Source organism: Callorhinus ursinus, unplaced genomic scaffold (assembly GCF_003265705.2).
Source record: "Callorhinus ursinus isolate GAN/ISIS: 27379988/994484 unplaced genomic scaffold, GSC_fseal_2.0 scaffold17, whole genome shotgun sequence".
NCBI lineage: Eukaryota > Metazoa > Chordata > Mammalia > Carnivora > Otariidae > Callorhinus > Callorhinus ursinus.
In genome coordinates this window covers 15649759-15665382 of record NW_027397079.1, presented here as the reverse complement: position 1 = coordinate 15665382, position 15624 = coordinate 15649759, and the positions used below count along the sequence as shown (strand labels likewise).

The window sequence follows — 15624 nt, the reverse complement described above, 5'->3', positions numbered from 1 at the left end:
GTGTGTGTGTGTGTGTGTGTGTGAGAGAGAGAGAGAGAGAGAGAGAGGTCCTTACTAAAAGACATGCACGTGGACCGCCAAAGTAAAATTGCATTCTTTGTGTTCAAAATCTTAACCTTATTTGTTACAAAACCAGCCAACCAAAAATGATCTGTGTTATTGTTTAATGATTCTTACCCCCTTCCTTCTCTAAACGCCTCTCTTACTTCTCCTGGCTTCTAGGATTAGAGAACATGGAAACTCTCGGGTTTTGTGTTGGGAATGGAGCGTATTGGCTCTCTTCTCAGTGTTGTCTGTGTAAAGAAAACTTTTTGTTTTTTGCCTTAAAAAAAAGTCTTCTCTTTTTATCGTGAAACACTGTTTGTGTGCCTACCCGTCCTAAAAAAGTAGGCTGTCATTTACAACCCCCCACATATGTACATAAATACACACGTACATAGATCCTCCCTTACTTTACCAACCTCAGACTCCCAGTCTAATTGATCCTACCTGCTAGGAGTGAATCAGGAAGAGAGTGGATATCAAAATAAAGAACACCTGAAAATATATAATTATCACCTAGAAAAACAACTAATATATCATGCCTTCTTTAAAAGGGCCCAAGGGAGAGGTTTCTCTCCCGTTCCCAGGAATATCGCAATTCTTCTGAGTAAATTTCCTTTTCCTCTTCTACCTCCCCCTCATTTTAATCTTAAGGACCCAATGACTAATTCAGCTGGTCAGGCTTTGTCTTTGTATGGCGTGCTCGAGAGCTTAGAGCCCGGTTGTGGCCCACTTCTAACAAGAGTGGAGGGTCCTGCAGCATCACTGTGCTTACTCATTATCACTCCTGGCTTCATCTTATCTTTTCAGATATCTCTTGAGCCTTATTTCCCCTCGCCCACTTATTTCTTTTTTCACTTATTTTAAATGTAATGGTATTGTATTTGAGCACATCAGTTTCAGTAGGTCCTTTTCTGAAACGAGGTGGGGTAAGAAGTGAATTAGCAATAAGTAAACTGTATGCTCGCTTCAGGGGAACTCTCCTGTATCTTAAGGTCTTATGGCAAATAATTTCTTTTTTTTTTTTTTTAAAGATTTTATTTATTTATTTGAGAGAGAGAGAATGAGAGATAGAGAGCACAAGAGGGAAGAGGGTCAGAGGGAGAAGCAGACTCCCCACAGAGCAGGGAGCCCAATGTGGGACTCGATCCCAGGACTCCAGGATCATGACCTGAGCCGAAGGCAGTCGCTTAACCAACTGAATGGCAAATAATTTCTTTTTCTAGGCTTGCTAAATCCATAGTGTTTCAGATCTGTATCATGGAGGGGTTTTGTAATCAGCCTGCTCCAAAGACACAAACAAGAAGTCAGGTTGGGTCATGGCCCCCTTGGTTGTAAGGAAGGGGAGACTGTCGTCAAGCAGAATTGAAGAAACATAGGGTACTCAGTAATGATAATAATCATAAAAACTAACGTTTATGAAGTGCCAGGTGCTCATTTAAGCAAGACATGTGCATTAACTCGCATAATCCCCACAATGGGGGGAGATACTGTGATGTTTTCCATTCTACAGACGACGAAGCCAAGGTACAGAGATGCGAAGTAGGGTTATGTTTTAAAGGACGAGATAGCATCGCCTATATTGATTTAGAGTGACATTAAAATAGAAGTTCCTGGTTTCTGAAGAGAAGTAATTTTTTTTTTCTTTTTAAAAAACACATCCATCAATTTTGGCTGGCTTGATACAGGGGCAAACTTACCGTGTTATCACGGCCCCTGTATGATTAGGCACTTGATATGGTGCAATTAACTGTCCTTCTCGTAGGTTGAATTGTGGTCCGCCCCCACCCCTGCTCCCCACAAACGGTATATCCACGTCCTAGCCCCTGGAAACTGTGGATACGTCCTCACTGGGAAAAAGGGTCTTTGGAGAAAGTGAAGGATCTCAGGATTACCCTGGATTATGTAGCTGGGCCAGTCTGATGACGAGTGTCCATATAAGACAAGAACGGAAGGCCGTGTGGAGACAGAGGTTGCAGAGGTACAGCCATAAGCCAAGGACACCGGGGACCACCAGAAGCCGGAAGTGTCCAGGAAAGATTGTCTTTACAGCCTCTGAAGGGAATGTGGCCCTGCCGACATCTTGGTTCTAGACTTCCAGCCTCCAGAACTGTGGTAGGATAGATTTCTGTGGTTGTAAGCTGCCCAGTTTGTGGCAGTTGGTTACGATGGGTCTGGGAAACAAACACACCCTCCTACGGTTGCTTCCTCACTGGGACTCTCCATTAAGACACCTCTCCTTCCATCCACTTTGTCCATGTTTTTCTGATAGACAACTAGAAAGGGAATGGATTCCTTTTTGTACAGCTGTATGCTTGGCCCCTCGCAGGTGGCCCTCCCTCCCTGCTGAGCTTCACTCAGCCGGCTCTTGGCTTGTGAGTTCTCTTTCCTGGTAGGGCCAGAAAGGAGACCCCTTACCCACCTGGTCTGGCCGCTCTGCTGGCTCTTAGCCTGTGGCAGATGACACGTCTCAGGAGGCCCCTGGCACAGGAGGCCATGGGCACCCGAGGCGGGGGGGAGCCAGTAGGGCAGGCGGCCCACGGGCCTGGGCCAAGTGTGCATGCGGCTGTGTCCATGCGCACGGGCAGGGCTGTCCCAGTCATTGTGGACCTCGGATGGCATCAGGGACATCTCTCCATACCCACACCTCCTCAGGCCATCTTTTTATAGGTTTCTGTTAACTTAGGCTTTGGCATTCATCTGCCCACATAAATATTTCACTGGAGACCTTACTATTATTTCCTTCTCTTTTTTTAAAGATTTTATTTATTTATTTGAGAGAGAGAGAGAGACAGCAGGGGGAGGGGTAGAGGGAGAGGGAGAGGCAGACTGCCTGCTCAGCAGGGAGCCTGGTGCGGGACTCGATCCCAGGACCCTGAGATCATGACCTGAGCCGAAGGCAGGTGCTTAACCGACTGAGCCACCTAGGCACCCCCTATTATTTCCTTCTTACTCAGAAGCATTCTGCCTAAGAACCCCTGCTTGTGTGTTCAGTGGTTTGAGATCACCGTAAAATCTCTTCTCCCACTGAAGGCTGGTTATAACTCAGAAAACTGCCTGTGGGGCTTTGTTACTCCTCACTTACGCCTTAGCTGCCTTATTCAGAATGTGTTGGTGGTGGTGGCGAAGCCCTCTGTGCTGGAAGGCCTCGGGGGGCAGGCCAGGAATGTCTTGATTGTTGCTGCTCTCAGGCTCGGTGCTGGGCCTCCTGCCAGACCCTTAGGAAGTACTAGGTGAATACTGTTCCATAAGTAAAGGGGAGAGTAATGTGTGCTTGAAGAGGAGTAACATTGGCGACTGTGTCTTTGTGCTGTTAAGAGAATCGGACTTAAGAACATTGGGTTGGCAGTTGTCGTGTTTCTCTCAAGTGGAGAGTCCATCATATTCGGGACATTCTTAGTAAGAGGCAGGTCAGTGGTTAATGAATGCCTCAAATTGGTTTCCATCTCTTATTCTCAGTACATGTGGAGGAGGATGGTGATGGCGTGTGTCCTCTGAAGGAGCCGCGAGGAAGTTTGGGAAAGCAGCCTCAGCACAAGCTCCTGCGGACGGCCCGGGCTTGGGCCCGTTACTTTTTATCATGAGTATTTGCAAACACACGAGGCAGGTTTGAACAGTCTAATGACTAGAAAGAGTAGCATAGCAAATTCTCATGTAGTTTCCAAATTCACATCCAGATTTAAAAAAATTAATTGACATTTAAAATACTTACGTGTCTGTGTGTGTGCCTGTGTGCCTGTGTGTGTGTGTGTGTGTGTGTGTGTGTGTGGCATTTGAAAGCAACTGCCTGACTGTGTACATCTGTAAGACTTAAGACTGTCTTCTGCATATTCACAATACCATTATAAATTGATTAACCATAAATTACTCATCGTGAATCATAACTTTTAATATCATCCCCGCGCCGTCCGTATTCCGAATGCCTTAACGTACTCCCCAGAATGTGTTTTTACGATTGATTTGTTCCGTCAGAATCCAGAGAAGGCTGTTCTGACTCAAAGTGTCTCCTGATTGTCCTGATGATGAACAGTAGCCCCTCCTTTTTTTTTACCCCCCGCCTTCTTGCTTTTGGACTTGTCGAAGAGGCCAGGTCCGTGCTGGATTGGTCCGAATGCTTGCTTGTGGTCTCTCTGGGCCATTTCTTGAGGAAGGAATGAGGCAGCCACAACCGGGTTCATTGTTTCTCCTGTAGCTGTGATTGATTCCCACTCTGGTTATGGACACGCTCCTTGCACGTGGGAGATCGGCCTGGACCCTGGGGGCCCGAGGCCACTCCCCAAGCATCTGGCGTCAACAGTTAGTTTCAGACCTTACCCTTCTGTACACTTTGAAAGCAGGCTTGTGCTTGTGTAAATGTCAGACCGTCTCAGAACAAGGTTAGGAGTCCCAGCAAAAATAGCAGAGTAAATTGGAACATCTTATAAATACTGGGGGAGAGAAGAGGCAGAGGAGGTGAAGAGAGCTAGTTGCCATTTGGGGCCAAGGTACCTTCTGCATTCCTCAAGATAATCTTAAATGTTCTTCTCAACTTAAGTACTGCTTCTCTCTCCTTCCCTCAGGTGGGCAGAGTCCTCTCTCTGTATAAACATGGGTAGAGTCTGGAACATGCTGTCCCTCCAAACATGGTGGGCACAGCCTATGTGGATGGGGCTACTCAGGGCTTCTGACGGCACAGACTGATGGCCCAGAGTCTACACAGACACAGAGCGATGCCGTCACCATCCCTAATAGGACACACTGATCGATGACCAGAATGTTTACTGGTCAGAATCTCTTCCAGTTTTAAAATGAGTCTCACCTTCTTTATCTTTCAGCATCGTCTTTAAAAAAAAACGGGACGCCTGGGTGGCTCAGTTGGTGAAGCAACTGCCTTCGGCTCAGGTCATGATCCTGGAGTCCCGGGATCGAGTCCCACATCGGGCTCCCTGCTCAGCGGGGAGTCTGCTTCTCCCTCTGACCCTCCCCCCTCTCACGTGCGCTCTCTCTCATTCTCGTTCTCTCAAATAAATAAATAAATAAATCTTAAAAAGAAAACGAAACGTGATATGTTTATTAGCAGTTTATTTTTTGCAGTATGAAAAACTAGTTAAAAGTGACGTGTGTGGTTTCCTTTTAATTTACCACTTCAACTATTTTTTTTAAGATTTTATTTATTTGACAGAGAGAGACACACAGCAAGAGAGGGGACACAACACAAGCAGGGGGAGTGGGAGAGGGAGAAGCAGGCTTCCCGCGGAGCAGGGAGCCCGATGCGGGGCTCGATCCCAGGACCCTGGGACCGTGACCTGAGCTGAGGGCAGACGCTTAACGACTGAGCCACCCAGGCGCCCCACCACTTTAACTATTTTTAAATGTGCAGTTCGGTGACATTGTCTACTCACAATGTTATATACATCCAACACCACTAGAATTCCAGAATTATCCTCACCCCAAAAGGAAACAGTTGGCCATTAAGCAGTCACTTTCCGTTGCAAAGCGTTTCAAATCCTTTCCTTGTGCAAGGCATCCACTAATCTGCTTTCCGTCTCTTTGGATTTGCCTTTTCTGCTCATTTCACATAAATGGAACCATTCACTATGTGGCCTTATGTAGAAAGCTTCTTTCGCTTAGCATGATGTTCAAGGTTCATTCGTGTTGTGGCACCTGTCAATACCGCATTCCTTCTTGTGACTGAATAATATTCCATTTGTGCGTGTACAACATTCCCTTTATCCATTCATCAGTTGATGGACATTTGGCTGTTGTGAGTAGTGATGTTATGAACATTCACGTATAAATACTTGTTTCAACGCCTGTTTGTAAGTCTCTGAGTGGAATTACTAGGTCATGTGGGCCCTCTGTGTTTAACTTTCTGGGTAATAGCCAAATTGATTTCCATAGCATCTACACTGGGTGACATTCCCACCAGCAGTGTAGGAAGGATCCAGTTTCTCCACATCCTTACCACCAACTTTTTATTAATTAATCAATTTATTTATTTATTTATTTATTTATTTATTTATTTATATTATTTTATTCTAGCTACCCTGGGGGTATAGGAAATGGTATCTTGTTGTTGTTTTGATTTCCATTGGCCTAATGATTCACAGTGTTGGGTGTCTTCATTTGCTTATTGGCCATTTATTTATCTTCTTTTGAGAAAGGTCCACTCAGACCTTTTGCCCAGGAAGGAGGATCCATGGATGCGTGGTGGATAATTGCTAGGTTTAGTCATTATGTTTGTGGGTTCGTGATTTGGGCATAGTTTCTATGGGACTTGATATGGTAGGGGTGTGTGTGAGAGCACACGTGTGCACACACAACTGCATGCATGCAGATGCTTGAAAAGATCTACTTATCAGAATCAACTTTGTGTTTTACGAGATAGACTTTAGATTGTGTCCCCTCCGGAACTCCTCTGACCTACAAAAATGTGCAACAGCAGATTCTATAAAGGGTCTGTGCCTTTAAGCGTAAGCCTTCAGATCTGTTTTTGCACTTTTGGGAGAAGTTCTTTCACCAAAATAAATTTATTTATTTATTTTTTTCATTTTCACGTGAACATCAGAAACTGCCGTAAATGACTTTGCTCTCTGATTTTCATCTACATTAAAAAAATAAAATTTCACTCACTCCTTGGCTGATCACTGCTCTTTGGAAATGGCTAACCTGAAACCATGCTATCTCGGTGGATGAGGCAGAATGAACAAGGAGGGGTTTATGAAAAGTCTCTCGCTTTCAGTTATTTAGTAACTGAGTTTTAAATGCAGTAGAATTTTCCCTTTTAACGGTTTTTGGGGAACTCTCAAATATTCTCAAATATTTTTGGTTCAGGCTTCTGTAGAGGCATTGACTCCCTTAGGGGAGGTCTGTTGGGACCCTTTCTGTCTTTCGCTGTGTGAGACCAAAGTGGTGGAAAATCCCTACTGACATTTTCTTGCCTTCCCCAGACCCCCATCCCTAGAAACTACCTGAACTACCTTTAGGGCTAAAAATATACAGTTATCCTGGGCTTGGTTTCCACAGAAGTCGGGACAACAGATGTGTCATAGGATGGGAAATCTCCCCTGGGAGACAATATGTAGTGTGATTAAGTGATTGAATATGGGATCCCGTGGCCTGGTTTTGAATTCAGACACTTGCTATGATCATTTCCTTGGCTGTGGAACTTAATTCTGTTCCTCAGTTTCTTCAACTGTAAGGCCGAGATAATTACATACCTGGAGCTCAGTAGGTTCTTGCAAAAAATGAAACTGAGACCACATGAGCCCGTGGGAAGTCACATGTAAAGAGCCACGAGAACTTAGTAAATGCCGGGACTGTCGGGAGAGCTGGCTGAAGAAGTTGCACGTGAGTGTGACTTTGTTTCTAAAGCGCTGCTAGTTTCTAATCCTGTGTTTTAAATGCCAGGGTTGATTTAAGCTATTTTGAATTACCTCTCGAGCAGTAGGAGAGATGGAAAGGGCCTACTGTAAGAATTGTACCAAGGGACTTTTCTCTAGAAAAGTAGTATCATCTCCACCCATTTAATACATCTTTGTTTGCACTTCTTGCTGTTTCCTGCAGGGCAGTATACACTCAGGGGTTAGAAAATTAGACCAAATCTTTTTCTGTTGGCTACCCGGTAGACTGAGGTATTGGATCACTGTGGCACTGACCTCAGATAACCCCGATTTCCCTTTAGCAGCTCAAATGGGTGTCATTTTGGAAAGTTGCCTAAGTTTTAATTTACCTAAGGCGACTAGAGTTCCTCTCTAGCAAATGATGGAAATCAACGATAATCATAAGCATTGGAGGTTTTAGTCAGTGGCTTTTATCCTCTGTGGTCCTTCAAGGAAAAATGGCATAGATAACGGAACACATTGGCATATCCCCAAATCAACTCCTTTGACCTTGGAATGCATTCCTATTCTGCTAGACTCCACATGCCTCTGAATCTCTCCCGAATGGACTGTCAAGATCTGGGGCCCAGTGGGGAGGCGGGTTTGGTTCCTAGTAGATTTTACTGTAGACACTCAGCAAACCCAGTGTCACTTAATAGAGAACCTTACTGGCTAGGACGTAAAAACCTTCTGTTAAAGGTGGCTTGAATTCCATGGCTGCAGTCTTTTTTTTTTTTTTTTTTTTTTTAGGAAAAGAAGATTTTCCAGATCCCTTGGATGCACGCGGCTAGACATGGGTGGGATGTGGAAAAAGATGCACCACTCTTTAGGAACTGGGCAATCCATACAGGTATTAAAGCCCCCCGCATCATGTATAGAAGCAGACATTGTTGTTTATTGTTACTTTCATGCCTTCATTTGTTTTAAAATATTTTATTTATTTATTTGGGAGAGAGAGAGAAAACAAGTGGGCGGAGGAGGGGCAGAGGGAGAGGTTAGAAGCAGGCTCCCCGCTGAGCGAGGAGCCCGATGTGGGGCTCGATCCCAGGGTCCTGGGATCATGACCTGAGCCAAAAGCAGACGCTTAACCCACTGAGCCACTCAGGCGCCCCAGTGCCATCTTTTTTTTTTCTTTTTGAGATGTAATGGACAAATAAAATTGTAAGATATTTAAAGCGTACCAGGGGATGATTTGATGTATGCGTTGTGAAAAGGTTCCCCCCATCAAATTAATTAACACATCCATCACCTCTCATATTTACCTTTTACTGCTTTTGGTTTTGGTGCGAGCACCTTGACATTCTACTCTCTCAGCAAATTTTGACTATACAATACAGTGTTAACCGTTTAAAAAAAGTTTTTTTACTACATACATGTGGCTTATGGCCTCATGAAAATAGCTCTGAAAAACCCGTGGTGTGTCCCCAGGCACATCCAGGACACGTGGGGCCCAAACTCCATCACTCAGAAGTGATGCTTTGCCCATCCTATAGAAACTTAGTCCTTAAATTTCCTGTGAATGTGGGATTCTGATTATGTTCCCCAGAAACTTATCTGTTCTGGAGTGGTAAACTTGGTTTGAATTTCTCTCTCCAAAAGATAGTCAAGAATATATTTATTTATAGTAGAATTTAAGTAGGGAACGCTATTTACAGGAATAGACTTTTTACTAATATTTGAGAGTCAGATGGAAAAGGGACACTCTGGTTTACCTGGGCTTAAAGGCCTCCCCAACCTGCCAGCTTTCTCGGTTACTTACCTTGAGTCTCCGTTCTACCATTATCAATTTTTTCTCAAGCTGTTAGGTCGAGCCTGGGTGACGAGTTTATCCCAGTTTGCCCAGAACAGTCCAGGTTTTAAAACAAAAATTCTCACATCCCAGGAATTTGGCCTTGGTCACAGGCAAACCGGTTGGTCACTGTAGTAACCTGGAATTAAGAAGGGGTCTCTGCACTACCTGGCCGGCAAGCCTATGTTTCCAGAAACTTCTCCTGTCTATTTTTTCCCCTCCTTTTTCTTAACCTTCATTCTTCTGGCTATTTTGTTAGGAAAGCATCAACCAGGAGTAGATAAACCTGATCCAAAAACATGGAAGGCGAATTTTCGATGTGCCATGAACTCCTTGCCCGACATCGAAGAAGTCAAGGATAAAAGTATAAAGAAGGGAAACAATGCATTCAGAGTGTACCGGATGTTGCCCTTATCTGAGCGACCTTCTAAGAAAGGTAGATACTTACTGACTAATACAGTGGTCACATAATATATGTCGTAGTACCTCTATGGTTTCTTTGTTTCCACATCTGTGGTCACTCCGAGGATAGAACACTTATCCACACTGCGGATGATAGTCCTCCCTTTGCCTTGCTGGGGGAAGTGACCGTTAGGTCACCGAAGGCGGTCGGAGAAACATGTAGAATTTTGACCATGTGTGGATTAAAGTATGCATGGGTTCATCGAGAGTTCCAGAAAGAAGTGAGGGGAAAATGTTCTCTGTACGTTCCTCACGAATTAACCCCAGACTATTTTTTGTTGCCACAGGAAAGAAACCAAAGACAGAAAAAGAAGACAGAGTTAAGCACATCAAGGTAATCTTTGGTTGTTCAGAGAGAAAGCCAAAGTTGTGACCATATTAATGATTCTTATTCTGTCTCATAAAACCAAGTAACGTGATCTCTGTGAAGTATTTAGTCTTTCTTCTTTGGCTTTTTTGTTTTATGTGCTTTTCGTGTCTCCTCTTAGGCTTGTCCCCTCAAGCAGACTCTGGTACACGTATCCCCTGCCTAATCCAATTTCACTGAGCAGTTTATGAATGAAGTCACAAATTCACACTGAGCTGGACTCCAGCCTCCATCTGGTCCCCACGACCGTTGCCAGCTGGTCCCTTACTTCTAGCTGAGCTCCAGCAACTAGCTCCTATCTGATCATATTAAGTGTGTTTCCAGGCTATTAAATAGATCTTAAAGTCTATTAGGTATTATATACTTACATTAAAGTGTATCACCTATGTGTTATGCTTATATTCCATGACAGGCCCCAAGGTTGGGGGCATGGAGGTCCGTTTGAACACCCTCTTAGTGTGGTTCTCACTAGCCTCTCTCCGCCTCACCTCTGAACTAACAACTAACTCTCATGACTCCCCAAGCCTTTCCGTAGGGATGTGTGTGCGTGAGCCTTCCAGTAGGCTGTGTGGTCTGGAATCCCCTGCGGTGCGAGGATCTTTGTGCCTAGATGGCTTGGCCCTCGTTAAATAGTCAGAGAATAGCCCAAACCTGTGCAAAACTGAGGATGCGCTTCAGTTGCTGAGCCAAGGGCCGACACTACCACTCCCCGACCTACAGACCTTCAGAAAGAAGATTGTCAGATTGTCTTAGGGTTTACGGCACTCCGTTTGCAGATGGAGAAAGTGAGGTTCAAGGGAGCTGAGTGACGCGGGCCCAAGGGCGGTGGCACACGTGGCCAAAGTCGTGTGGTCACTAAGAACTGAACTTAAAGACGATGCCAAGTACTCTTGATTCCTAACCCAGAATCGCTGTCAGAGGAACAACCCCAACTGTCCAGACCACACAGTGTTTAAAAACAAGCCAGTTAGTCCAAATAGACAAAATACAACGATATTTACTTCTGATACAAAGTTAGACTTGCGAAGGTAGATGGAATTTGAGGGGCAGCTGAGATAAACTGTCAAAAGTATCGGAAGTATTCACCTTCCCTTCAAAGTGGAAAACAAATATTTTCAGCAGAATATTTCATATGTGACACGTCCAGTTTCACTCTAAATATTTTTAGTTTGCGACTTATTTTAAATATGGCACAGTGCTGAGGCCTAATTTTGTTTTAACTTTTTTATCGTGGAAAAATTGTAGGCACACAGGAAGGAGACACCCGAGGAGACTTTGCTCTGTGACCATCACCCCAATTTCCACATTAATCAGCTCGTGGCTGTTTTGTTTCGGGGGTGGGTGCCGCCATCCATCTCCCTCCAGCCCGTAGGAATGACCGGTATTTGGCCATTTTTGACTCACAAAACCATTTCATACGGTTCAGCGCACTATTCTGAAGCAGATCCCACATCCTCTCACTTTCCCCCCATAATTATTTTAGTATATACCTTCAAAATAGGGGCACTCTTTAAAAAATAACACAGCATCATTATTGCATCTGAAGAATTAACAGTAATTTCTCAATCTCGTCAAATATCCGTTGTTCAGATTCCCAGTTGCCTCATAAATGATGTCATTTTTATACAGTCTGTTTATTTGAATTAAAATCCATATAAGGTTCACATATTGTGATTTGGGGGTTATGTCTCTTACATTTTTTATTTTATTTTATTTTTTAATTTTTTAAAAAGATTTCATTTATTCATGAGGGACAGAGAAAGAGAGGGAGGCAGAGGCAGAGGGAGAAGCAGGCTCCCCATGGAGCAGGGAGCCCGGTGCGGGGCTCGATCCCAGGACCCTGGGATCACGACCTGAGCCAGAGGCAGACACTTACCGACTGAGCCACCCAGGCGCCCCTCTTACATTTTTTCTTAATCTATAGGTCTCCTTTAACATCACTTTTTAAAAAGTTTATTTTTCCTTGCAATTGAAAAAAAAACAAACAAACTAGTTATTAGTTGTATCAAGTGTCCCAGAGTTTGGATTTTTTCTAGGGCCTACATTTCAGTGGGTGTTGTTTAGTCAGAAAAGTATGATTTCCCCACAAATAGGTGACTTTGAAGAATTTGCTACAATCTTGAGTATGACTGTGTCATATTTACGACTATTTTCATAGCATCTAGCTCCATGCCTGGTACAGAACTGATTGCTAAATAGATGCATAAATAAATATAACGTGTGAGGCAGGAGTGGGGGTTTTACATCGCTGTGCAGATTTAATTTCATAATCTCAGTTAACACACAGTGAGAACGGAGTAACCGACGTTCACTTTCTTTTTTTTTTTTTTAAAGATTTTATTTATTTGAGAGAGAGAGAGAATGAGAGATAGAAAGCACGAGAGGGAAGAGGGTCAGAGGGAGAAGCAGACTCCCTGCTGAGCAGGGAGCCCGATGTGGGACTCGATCCCGGGACTCCAGGATCATGACCTGAGCTGAAGGCAGTCGTTTAACCAACTGAGCCACCCAGGCGCCCCCGACGTTCACTTTCAACAAACCTTGCTCAAACATACCTTCCACACCCCATCGAATATCAGATGCCAATAATAAGAGGACACCGTTAGTTTACGTATGTCTAAGCAAGAAAAACTGCTTGCAATGAAACCGTGGCCCACAATTGATTACAAGGCCCATTCTGTTTTAGGGCCGTGGACATTCGAGGAGATGCGCATTTTAGAATCGATGACACCGGGTGTTCTTATAAGCACAGGACATGGCGGTGTCTTCCAGGTGGCCATTCAGTTGAGCAAGTTGTGGAAGGGACAGCCCCGGGTGAGGCTTGGCCACGATGGCCCAGGAAAGCAAGTGAGAGCTTCCTTCTTAGATGGAACTGTGTGAGTCAGATTCCATCCCAGCAAAGTGTATATTGTGAAATCCTCCGGTGACGGCAGTATGGTTAATACCTGAGGTTAATACCTCAGAGGGACATTGTTCCTTCAGCAGAAGGCAGGCAATTCATCAGAAAGAAACACAGCCTCACTTTTGACTTTAAATCGGCTTGCATCCGTCCCACAGTGTGGCCTCAGAACACAGATGAGGCCAGTAGCCTTCCCAAGCTCTAGCTTCCCAAAGCCATAGCGTTCGTGAAATGTTTCGGTAGAATGTTTTCCGAGAGAACTCTCCAGCTTGCCCGGAATTGTACAGTTAAAAAACTTTATCCTTACTGAGCTATTAATACATTACTTTTTGTTGTCACCACGCCCAAGCTCTGAGTTAATATGTGCCATGCAAATGTGTAGCAGGAGAGACCAGATAGACTTCTTCCACTGAGAATGTTTGACTTGTGTGGAGGAACCAGGTGGGAAAATTTGCTATTGAGACAAGCTCCTCCTAATCTTCATTCAGTTCGAGTTAAAGTTTTAACTCGCCCAAATCATGTTGAGAACATGTGGGCTAAGTGTCAGAATTTTTCTGGGGTCACTCAGGCAGTTTATCTCCATATTATATGTTCCCTCAGCAAATAGCTTCCCCGAGCCCGGGGAACTGAGGCCTACTGGCCATGTAGTAGGTGCAGAAACTCTGTCTCAGTATGCTCCGATGTTCTCTTTGTGAATATATATGCTCTGAACTCAGTGAGCTGGGTTTTACTGGAGCCAGGCCTTGCCTGTGTGGAGGTGACTGACCACCCGAGGAAATAAGACTTAAGAGCCACAGTAGTGAACAATACTATATTGTGCATCATGAGTGCATGTACGTGTTTCAAAAAAATGTCACAGGGCCAAGATCAGTAAGGAGAGGAGGGGGTAAACAGAGGGGTGGTAGCTGCCATTTTTGAGCCCCTGCCAAGTTCTGAGCTCTAATTAATATGTCATCTAGCTTTTCCTGGAGTGGGCAGGTCATGTCCTGTTTGCATACGAGGAATGGGAGGCACAGGGGGATGAGTAATTTCTCCAGGGTAGCACTGCTGGGATTTGAATCCAGGTCAGTCCAGCTCCAAAACCCACACGCTTTCACCACACCTGGTGCCTCTTGGTCTTTTGGAAGCTGTGGGACCTGAGCCAGGCTTTGGGGCACGGATCGAGTAACGTGGTGGTCAGTCCCCAGCACCAGGAGCGTCACGTGAAGGCCAGGAAGTTAGAGTCGCTGTTTGGTCTTCCCTGGATGCGTCAGGAAACTGGCTTAATTAGAGCAGGAGTCTGTGTGAGGCAACAGTGGGAAACCAAAGACCGTGGGTGGGGAGGATTAGAAATTAATTCTTCCCACCTCCTAGGATTGTTTGCAGATGAAACATGCATGCTTTGAAACTATAAAGTGCTTCCAGATCAAAGCATTGGTGCTATGTGATGGGAACTGTATTCGAGGAGACTCTCTCAGGTCACCTGGTAGGGAGCAGGCCCGGTCTGTATTCGTTCTGAATGAAGACCTCCAAGTAGAAGTTACAGAAAAGCAGGTACTGGTTTTTAGCAGAACCTTCTAATCGAGCTGTTGGCTCTAACAGTGACTTGAGCTGGATTCAAAGCAACGTGCTCCCTGTCACTGTCCAAAGACCACCTGTGAGGGCTGGTACTGGAGCGATCCTGTCATTGGTTGGAAGAGGTCTTCAGTTTTTGAACCTTTATCAGATGGAAACACACACTGGCTGGCAGCCCACTTGAAATACAGATAGAATCAGAGCTGCCCCGGACGGAGCAGGAGAGAAGGCTTGTGTACCTCCTTCCGCTCCTGGTGGCTCTTGAGGGTACTGCTCAGCGTCTGGAGACTGGGTGGCTGAATAACCTCGATGGGTGATACTGTGAAGTGGGGCTTGGTTGAACTGCTTGGGTATAGGAGTGGAGCATGACGGAGTTGATATTTAAGGGGGGAGGTCTTTCTCATGGCGGTCGGAAGGAGCGGAGGGGAGAAGGGTGCGGTGGCAAGTGTAGATGAAGATGGTGGCCCTCGGCACAGAGAGGGGAAGGGTCTTGCTGGAGAGGATACAGAGGATGCAGGCAGGAGTGGATCAAAGTGTCAAGCCTCCTAGAAGGGACCGTTGGGAGGGGAGCATGCTTTGTGAGGAAGAGGAAGAGCTTAACTTGGAACGTGTTGAGTGTGACGTGACAGAGAGCTCTCTGAAGCAAACGTCAGGTGGAAAGTGGGATCTGATGGGCCCAGAGCTCGGCTAAGTGTGGGAGTGCAGGGGTGTGGTCATGTACTCAGGCACGATACTGGAGGCCTTGACAGCAGATGCCTTCTCCAAGGAGAAGCTGTATGAGAGGAATACGGAGACCCAAGCACAAGACGAAGAGGAAAGGGAGCCAAGGAGAGAAGTCAAAGGGAGGTTGCAGTGAGAGTAGGAAGAGAAGGCAGACGGTCGAGTTCCAGGGAAGGAAGGAAGGAGGGTGTTGTAGGACTGGGCAGGAGGCATCAGCCTGTTTTACTAGTGGCCTCATTGTGTGGAGTGTGCAGTCCCCTGGGCTACTTTTTTTTTTTTTTTTTTTTTAATTCTTAACTAGGCCCCACGCTAGGCTTGAACTCATGACCCTGAGATCAAGACCTGAGCTGAGATCAAGAGTTGGGTGCTCAACCGGCTGAGCCACCCAGGCACCCTGTCCCTGGGCTACTTTTATGAAGCCCAGCTGTCAGCC

At 45.3% G+C, this 15624-nt stretch overlaps 1 protein-coding gene across 4 annotated transcripts in view; it reads left to right on the top strand.

Annotated features, from left to right (window-relative positions):
* Window positions 1-15624, top strand: part of IRF2 (interferon regulatory factor 2) — an 80927-nt gene that overhangs the window by 40163 nt on the left and 25140 nt on the right. For all 4 annotated transcript variants that reach the window (XM_025886034.2, XM_025886035.2, XM_025886036.1 and 1 more), the window contains exons 3-5: window positions 8154-8253; window positions 9452-9628; window positions 9942-9988. In XM_025886034.2, the coding sequence (XP_025741819.1) occupies window positions 8154-8253; window positions 9452-9628; window positions 9942-9988 (324 nt within the window). The remainder of the gene's footprint in view (window positions 1-8153; window positions 8254-9451; window positions 9629-9941; window positions 9989-15624) is intronic.